The 9,841-nt window shown below is 34.6% G+C and overlaps 1 protein-coding gene across 1 annotated transcript; it reads left to right on the top strand.

The window, feature by feature from the left end:
• Positions 1-7,052: 7,052 nt before the first annotated feature.
• Positions 7,053-9,022, top strand: LOC108296878 (myoneurin-like). Its single transcript, XM_037735199.1, is given in 2 exon segments — positions 7,053-7,422; positions 7,424-9,022. Coding segments are annotated over 2 exon segments (1,716 nt in total). The 5' UTR covers positions 7,053-7,159; the 3' UTR covers positions 8,877-9,022.
• Positions 9,023-9,841: the final 819 nt, after the last annotated feature.

The raw sequence follows: 9,841 nt of genomic DNA, 5'->3' as shown, positions 1-9,841 counted from the left end.
ATCTACATTTCTGAAATGCACTCCAGCGTGAAATTATATTTTTGTTAGTATTTTAGAATAAATGGCCATTGTTTGAAAGTTCTGGTGAAGTGTAAGGATCACAAAGTTGAATACCTCCAGAGACCAGGCAGGAATATAATTAATTAAAGCACATGAGATGAGAAGCAGCAGTAGTGCCTGATATGAAGAGTCTTTTCCCTCTGTGGGAGCAGCCTCGCCCCATCAGGTGACTGTTAGCAGGTAGAGAAAGACTTAGTGTTACCATGTCTTCTAATTTTCAAGAAAAGCAAGAAAGACAATTTTATTGTGTAGAATTCTCTCATCTTAACTGTTGACCAGTCATCCAGATGTTTGAAAATACGATGGACCAATCAAGGCATATTTGTGAGCCAAGCATAGGCCTGCCAGTTTGCAGCCTCTACATCAATTTCCCCGGGAGATACAACTTTGGATGAATGCCACCTAGTGGTAAGAATTGTAATTAAGAGACAAAACATGCTTTACAGTGTGTGATTCCAATGCTAAGCATGAAATGGTGATGGTTATCTTCTCATCTTTTCTTAAATTATTAGCCATAAGTGCCAGTGGAGTCCATTAGCATTAACATCTTCAATCACAAACAGTGGTGCCATGATGTATTTCACTCTCATAACCCTAGTGGCTACAGAAAGGCTGCCCAGTAGTGCATTTATAAGATCTCTTATATTCCAGTCTACGGTTTCTGGGGATTCTGTTTTTAAAACTTTGGATCATTTGCTGTTGGAAACTACTCTCCCAAATCTATGTTCTATTTTTACCTTGTCCAGAACTGATATGAGGTAGAGAGGAGGGAAATGGAAAGAAATCATGGAGTTAATGATGGGTGAGAACATCAAAAACAACTTATGTACCATCTTTGTTCATTTCCTTTTCGTTTACCTGTGCTAGCTCCTGAGGCTGAGTTTTCTTGTAACATCATTTATGTTAGTTTGTTTCTTTGTATCCTAAAATATCTCTTTGCATATCCGTAAGGCACAAAATTATGGCCTTCTAATAAACCAGAGGTCAGCAAATTATAGCCTGTGGGTCAAATATGGCCTGATGCCTGTTTTTTGAATAAATTTTTATTAGGGCACAGGCATGCTCCTTTGTTTACATGTCTTCTTTCTAGAATCACAGAGTTGGGCAGTTGTAACTTATGATTTATAAAGCCTAGCATGTTTACTATCTGGCCCTTTACAAAAAGAAATTGCCAGCCCCTGCAATAATATTTTTTAAAACACTGTTTGCATAACATATATTTTCTTATCTTTTTGCTTATAATCTTTTGGTATACCCATATTTTAAGTGTGTCTTCTTTAAACAAAATATTGCTGAATTATATTTAATCCAATCTTGATTTTTATTTAACTGGCCAATTCAGTTGAACTAGTATATTCAGGTTTATTTTTGCCTTCCTATTTTGTGGTTTTAAGTAATATTGTTTTCCTTCATACTTCATTTTTTTTCATCTTTTCAAGACTTTAATAGTTTTTTTGGGCAAAAATTCATATTACCCAATGATATTTTGGAGGGTTTATATTTCATTTCTATTATTTGAATAGTCTTCAACATTTAATGTGTACACATGACTTTGCAAAGTTCAGTGTTACTTTTATCCTTCACTTGGGAAATACAGTTTCTTAAAAGGCTTGAATAACACATTGCCTCAGATGTAACATATTATTATTTCCATATTTTAGTTCTGACTTATTTTTATATTCATGAAACAATTCGTAAATAATAATTGAATATTTTATATCGTCAATTGTTGTTGCTATTGACCCTGGTGTTTGTCAGTTCCTTTATTTGCCACTGCTTCTTGCTTCTTTGTTCTTCCTTTGGGTTGCATTTCCTTTTGCTGGCAGCATATTTTTTAAAACATGCTTACATGAAGGTCTACTATATATGCAATTGGAGTTCTAGAAGGGGAGAAGACAAGGATGGGGAAGAAACAACATTTCAAGAGGAAATCTCTCAAGAATTTGCCAAGTTTGACCCAAAACATCAAGCAGTCGGTTTAAGAAGTATATAAACCCCAGCTGGGTAAATACAGTGAAACCACGCTTTGGCACATCAGAGTCAAACTGAAGGAATCAAAACAGTAATACAGTGTTGAAAATACACATTACCTTCAAACCAGCTACAAGAAGGTAAATAGCTAATTTCCTAAAACAAATTATGGAAGCCAGAAAACAATATAATGACATCTTTAATGATAAGATTACTGCCAATTTAGAATTCTCTGCCAACCTAAAATATACTCCAGAATTGAAGGTGAAATAAAGATATTTCTAGACAAAATAAGCCTGAGAGGTTTCATCATTGACAAATATTCCAGTAGGTACTACAGAATTCTTTAGGTAGAAGGAAAATGATCAAGAAAGAAATACAGAAATGGAGGAGGAAAAAGTAAATCAGTGATGTTGGTAAATACATGGATACATTAAAAAATTTTACTATTCGGCAAATGTCAAATGGTTTTAATTCAATGTAATTCAATATATGTTGAATTAAAATGCACGGCAATAACATAAAAAGCTAGTGGGGGGTTAATAGAATTAAAAATTATAACACTTTCTCATTGCCTATAAAGTGATAAGAATCCAGGCCTAAATATGTCTAAAACAGCTTTTTAAATATAATATATAACTTAATTGGCACCCTTTTTCTTCTGCCCAGAGGTAGAGGAAACAAAGGATGTTTTACAACTGTTGGCATCAACAAAATATGATTCACAAAGTCTGCCACATAAAGTGATGACTTAAAAAATATAAAGTGTTCCTTCTTTATTCTGGACATGGAGCTTGCTGTCTATTACTAAACACTCGTTATATTGTAGCATTTGGAAAGCATAAGTAACTTACATCAAGCATCAAGTAATGGATTTCTTTATTTCCATTCTCTCATTTTTTTCAGGTTTATGATTCTTATATACACGTTCTTAGTAGCAGAACATCTGGAATGAAATATTAGTGTGTATAGGATAATAAGATTCTATAATTTACATCCTTGATAGAATATCCTGTAACTTTGTTGACAAATTTGTCACACTTCTATTTTAAAGTCCAGCTTCTGTTCAATTCTGTCCTATTGTGCAGTAAGCATCGATTGTAAGGGAGAGTCTTGTTTGTAAACTATATACAGTGGCTAGGATTACATCCGTTCATAATTATGCAGATCTCCCTGCCCAAAGTGGCAAAAGGAAGACATGAATGATACCTACAGGATCTCAATGACATAATGAATACCCTATATCTGCAGTGCAAGATAGGTTTTGTAGCAGGCCAGTTCCTTTGGACCCGACCATATTGCTATCACAGAGGAAAGGCTTGGGGCATAAACCTGATAGTTTTGGTTTTCTACAGTCTCAATCTAATGTTTCATTCCTCTGTCCTTGCTTATTTTATCCTCATTAGGTTCACACAGAGTTTAAATTTATTCTCCACCCAAAAACCCACAGGAATCAAGCAAATGTGTTTTGATGGATTTCTGTAGTTTCCTTTCAGAACCAGATGTTGGACAACAGCCATCTTAGAAAAAACACTTGCTAGATGAGACAGGTTAAAAAGGGAAGGAAGCTTGAAAAAGAAATCAATTGAAAAAAAAGTTGCTCAGCATATTCATATATAAGAAATCCAATTCTATACTAGATATTAACATTTCAAATATTCAAAGTGTATAGTCACTGGAAGCAACATGGAGCCCCACTCACCAAGGTCAGCCTGGCCACAGCCACTGATGATTGCCCAATTCTGCCAGCAGCAGAAGCCAGCACTGAGTGCTTGAAATGCCATCATTCTCCAGGTGCACTGTGCATCAGAGAAAAGGAAATAATTAGACCTTTTGAAGATTACTGAACAGTGGCTCTGAATTGAGACTAATTCCAAGAGAACCAAAAGTCAATGTGGTCACCCCTGTGGCACTGCAGGGTACAGTCCCCTTTCCAATGCTTTCATGGGCTGACATTGAGTGTCTGTGGCTTTTCCAGGTGCACCAGTCAGAGTAGGGGCTTGTAGAAGTCAGGTGATCAGTGGGGTTTGGCTTACATCCACTCCAGAGTAGGCTGAGTGTACCCCTACCTCCATCCCGTGGTTATTTCCACAATTCTAGAATGCTTAATTCAAATAGTCATATTGCGTAAATGACAGAACTCCTAGCACTTCTTATATGTTAGTGGCATCAGAATTGCCAGGAGGGCTTGTTCAAACACAGATTCTTGTGTTTCTGATTCTATAGGTTAGGAATAGTATCCTGGAATTGCATTTCTGACAAGTTCTGAAATGATAGTGATGTTGTTGGTGTAGGTGTCACTCTTTAAGGAAAACTTATTTAAGCTATGGAACTAATTAAATATTTTACTTTTGTGTTAATTTCTTGCCATAAGTATATGAGACTACAGAGATGCTATTTGGAACATAAGTGATAAGATTATTTGAGGCCTATGTCTGTACATGCAAGAGTGATAATTTCAATTTCACTCAAAACTCTATGATACATTTTTTATTCTACCCCCATATTTTATGTTTTACAGTTTAAATATTTTTATGTTTTACAGTTTATATATTTTTATATTGTGTATCTATTAACAAATTATTTTAGGTATAGTTATTTTAATAGTTTTGTCTGTTAACCTTTATTCTAGAGATATAAGTAATTTATATACCACTATTACAGTATTGGGGTATTCTGAATTTGAGTAATCATTTTGCCAGTGAGTTGTATACTTTCATATGTTTTTATATTACTAACTATTATCCTTTAATTTCAGCTTGAATAATTCCCTGTAGCATTTCTTGTAAAGTAGGTCTATTGGTGATGAACTCTCTTAGTTTTTGTTTATCTGGAAAATTCTTTATTGTTCCTTCATTCTACAGGATAACTCTGCCAGGTAAAGGATTAGCTTTTTGTTTATTCTCTTCTCCTTCTGAAATTCCTATAATATAAATGTTAGTTATTTGAATGGTGCTTCATACACTCCACAGGCCTTCTTTATTCCTTTTCATTGTTCTTTTGTTTTTTTCCCTCTGACTGGATATTTTCACATTCGCTGTCTTTTACTTCACATATTCTTTCTTCTGCTTGATCTAATCTGCTGATGATGCTCTCTGTTGCATTTTTAAAATTTTATTTTCTGCATCCTTTAACTCTAAAATTTTTGTTTGTTGCTTTTCTTTTCTCTCTGTTGATTTTATAGCTTTGCTTGTATTTTGTTTTCTTAATTTAATTGTCAGTGTTTTCTTGCAGCTTGTTGAGTTACCTTATAGTAATTTTGAATTATTTGTCATGTGCCTCATAGATTTCCATTTCTTTGGAGTCAGTTTTTAAAATATTATTGTGTTCTCTTGTCAGTGACATGTTTCTTTGTTTTTTTATGTTTAGATATATTTAAATACATAAACAATTACTATAGTGTTACAGTTACCTATAGTATTCAGCACAGTAACGTATTCATGGGTTTTAGCTTAGGGCCAATAGACTGCACCATATAGCCTAGTTTATAGTAGATTATGTCATCTAGGTTTGTGTATTTATTCTTTATGATATTTGAATAACAACAAAATCACCTAATGATGCATTTCTCCGAAAATATTCTCATGTTAAGTGACACCTGACTGTAATAGAAAAAGAAAAGAGAAAGAAACACTTCCTAACTAATTTCTATGAGACCAATATTTTTCTAATGCCAAAATCGAATATATCACACACATAAAACCATAGGCCACAGATCCTTATATATACCAAACGACACTAAAAAATTGAATCTAACTGATCCTGAAAGGATTATTTATCATGACCAGATGAATCTTTCCAAGAATGAAAGGGTGTTTCAATGTAAGAAAATCAATTATAATATATGTCACATTAATAGAACAAATAAAAATCACCACATGATTATCTCAGTTGATTCATAGTATCTTTTGGATTTTAGATTTTTTTTCTTTTTTTCTTGATAATTGTATTAGTCTGTTTTCATGCTGCTAATAAAGACATACCCAATACTGAGAAGAAAAAGAGTTTTAATTGGACTTTCAGTTCCACATGGCTGTGGAGGCCTCAGAATCATGGTGGGAGGCAAAAGGCACTTCTTATATGCTGGCAACAAGAGAAAATGAGGAAGAAGCAAAAGCAAAAACCTCTGATAAATCCATCAGATATAATGAGATGTATTCACTATCAAGAGAATAGCATGGAAAAGACTGGGCCCCATGATTTCATTACCTCCCCGTAGGTCCCTCCCACACCATGAGAATTCTGGAAGACACAATTCAAGCTGAGATTTGAATGGGGACACAGCCAAACCTTATCAATAATGTTCTTTGATGTACAAAGTTTCTAATTTAAAATAACATTCAATTCTCTATTTTTTCTTCTTCTTTTTTGGTACCATTTATAAGAATTGACTGCCAAATCCAACATCATGACAATATATTACTTTTAAATTTTCTCTTAAGAATTCTACAGTTTCAGCTCTTACATTTAGGTTCTTAATCCTCTTTGAGTTAATTTTTGCATATGATGTGAGGAAGAAATCACACTTTATTGTTTTACATGTAGTTATCCAGTTGCCCCAGCACCATTTGTTGAAGAGCTATTTTTCAGAAAAAGTACTTAACAAAATTCAGCACACTTTCATGATAAAACTACTTAGAACACTAGAAATAGAAGGTAACTTTTTCAACATAATAAAAGGCATTTATGAAGAACATACAGCTAACATACTCAGTGGTGAATGACTGAAAGCGTTCCGCCTAAAATCAGGAACAAGATATGGATACCTGCTTTCCCCAATGCTCTTCAAATTGAAGTTCCAGCCAGAAAAATAATGCAAGAGAAAGAAATAAAAGGCATTTAAATTGTACAAGAAAAACTAAACTTCTCTATTTGCAGATGACATAATTCTACATAGAAAAGCCAAAAGAATCTACAAGAACTACTAAAGCTATGTAAATAATACAGCAAAATTGTAGGGCACATAATTGACACATAAAATTTAGTTTATTTCTATACACAATGAACAATGTAAAAAGAATCTTTAAAAAAATTATTGGTCCTCCTAAGATGGCGGAGAGAGAGTGAAGAAACTGTTCCCCCCTTGGGTTGCTATCGATCAAGGGTAAAATTCCATTCTGATACCAAAATGCAGTATTCGCACCACTGTGAGCACCTTTTAGAGAGACTGAACAAACAGCGGGAAGCAGGTTTTCTTTGTGACTGCACCATAGTGATTGGAGAATTCCAGTTTAAAGCTCATAGGAATGTGCTGGCCTCCTTTAGGGAGTATTTTGGTGCGATCTACAGAAGCACTTCTGAGAACAATGTCTTTCTTGATCAGAGTCAGGTGAAGGCTGATGGATTTCAGAAACTGTTGGAGTTTATATACACAGGAACTTTAAATCTTGACAGAGATATCTAGTATTACTGGAAACATTGAATTGAATCAACAGACTTGTCTTCTTACTCTGCGAGATTATAATAATCGAGAGAAATCAGAAGTATCTACAGATTTGGTTCAGGCAAATCCTAAACAAGGGGCATTAGCAAAAAAGTCATCTCAAACAAAAAAGAAGAAGAAGCCTTCCAACTCCCCAAAAACAGGGCAGAATAAAACAGTGCAATATCCCAGTGATATTTTAGAGAATGCACCTGTTGAATTATTCCTAGGTGCAAATAAACTGTCCATACCTGTAGGAGAACAAGTTGCAGAAATAAATGATAATTCAGAACTCGAGTTGACATCAGTTGTGGAAAATACTTTTCCAGCACAAGATATTGTGCAAACTGTTACAGTGAAACGGAAATGTGGAAAATCACAGCCGAACTGTGCTCTGAAAGAACACTCTATGTCTAATATAGCCAGTGTCAGGAGTCCTTATGAGGTGGAGAACTTCGGGGAAGAGCTGGATCAGAGGTATTCCAAGGCCAAGCCAATGTGTAACACATGTGGGAAAGTGTTTTCAGAAGCCAGCAGCTTGAGAAGGCACATGAGAATACATAAAGGAGTCAAACCTTATGTCTGCCACTTATGTGGAAAGGCATTTACCCAGTGTAACCAGCTGAAAACCCATGTAAGAACTCATACAGGTGAGAAGCCATACAAATGTGAATTGTGTGATAAAGGATTTGCTCAGAAATGTCAGCTAGTCTTCCATAGTCGCATGCATCATGGTGAAGAAAAACCCTATAAACGTGATGTATGCAACTTACAGTTTGCAACTTCTAGCAATCTCAAGATTCGTGCAAGGAAGCATAGTGGAGAGAAACCATATGTCTGTGATAGGTGTGGACAGAGATTTGCCCAAGCCAGCACACTGACCTATCATGTCCGTAGGCACACTGGAGAAAAGCCTTACGTGTGTGATACCTGTGGGAAGGCATTTGCTGTCTCTAGTTCTCTTATCACTCACTTTTGGAAACATACAGGTGAAAAACCATACATATGTGGTATTTGTGGGAAAAGTTTTCTTTTCTCTGGAGAGCTCAACAAACACTTTAGATCCCATACAGGAGAAAGACCATTTGTCTGCGAATTATGTGGTAATTCTTACACTGATATTAAAAATTTAAAGAAGCACAAAACAAAAGTCCATTCTGGTGCAGATAAAACTCTAGACTCCAGTGTAGAGGACCATGCTTTGAGTGAACAAGATTCCATACAAAAGAGTCCTTTATCAGAAACTATGGATGTGAAACCTTCTGACATGACTTTACCATTAGCTCTTCCACTTGGGACTGAGGACCATCACGTGCTTCTGCCTGTCACAGATACTCAGTCTCCTACATCAGATACATTGATGAGGTCAACTGTGAATGGATATTCAGAACCACAGTTGATATTTTTACAACAATTATACTGAATGTGAGGAATATGGAATTGCTAAGATGTCATTGATAGCAAACATCTCTGGTAAGGTGCATATATTCACATTAAATTCCCATTCATTTGAGTTGTGACCATTATTTTTCATTCACTGAAGTAAAAGCACCTGATGCTGCATCACAACTGCAGTGTTTATTTTTATTTTTGGCTTTTATGTCTATACACACAGCTTTTTAAGGAATGGATTATGTAGCACTATTTTGGGTGGATGAGTTTTATTTTCTTTTAAAGCTGCCTTAATTCCATTTTTATTTTGCATTTTAGAATTGCCCCTCATTTACTACATCAGTCAGTTAATGTGATTCAGTTTTGACCTGTGGGATTTAAAATTTTTACTGCCCTCAGAATTTAAGCAAAATCCATGATAGTATCAGCCCAAGAATGTGTTGTTATGTGTAAGCCCCACAGAACGATACATAAACTATGGAGAAAAAATAAAATTTCATATTTCTACTCAAAAAATTATTTATAATAGCATCCAAAGGAAGACAAATTACAGTATAAATTTAACCAATGAGATAGGATACTTGCACACTGAAAACTGTAAAACATTGCTGAAAGAAATGAAAGAATATATAAATAAATAGAAAGGCACCCCTTGTTCTATATTAGAAGACTTACTATTGTTGATGGCAATAATAATAAGAGCTATCTACAAATTTCAGTCAATCTCTGTATAATTTCCAATGGTATTTTTTACAAAAATAGAAAAGCTAATTTTCAAATTCATGTGTAATTTCAAGAAATCCTGAATAGGATTTTTATTATTACCATCAACAATAGTAAGTCTTCCTCAATATAGAACAAGGAATGCTTTTCTACTTATTTAGGTATTCTTTGTATTCTTTCATTTCCTTCAACAGTGTTTTGTAGCATTCAGTTTGCAAGTATCCTACCTGATTGGTTAAATTTATACCTGTGCATTTTCTCCTTTTGGATGCA

This window comes from Cebus imitator, unplaced genomic scaffold (genome assembly GCF_001604975.1).
Source record: "Cebus imitator isolate Cc_AM_T3 unplaced genomic scaffold, Cebus_imitator-1.0 Scaffold749, whole genome shotgun sequence".
NCBI lineage: Eukaryota > Metazoa > Chordata > Mammalia > Primates > Cebidae > Cebus > Cebus imitator.
The sequence above is the reverse complement of the archived record's forward strand: the minus strand, read 5'-3'. Positions and strand labels throughout refer to the sequence as shown.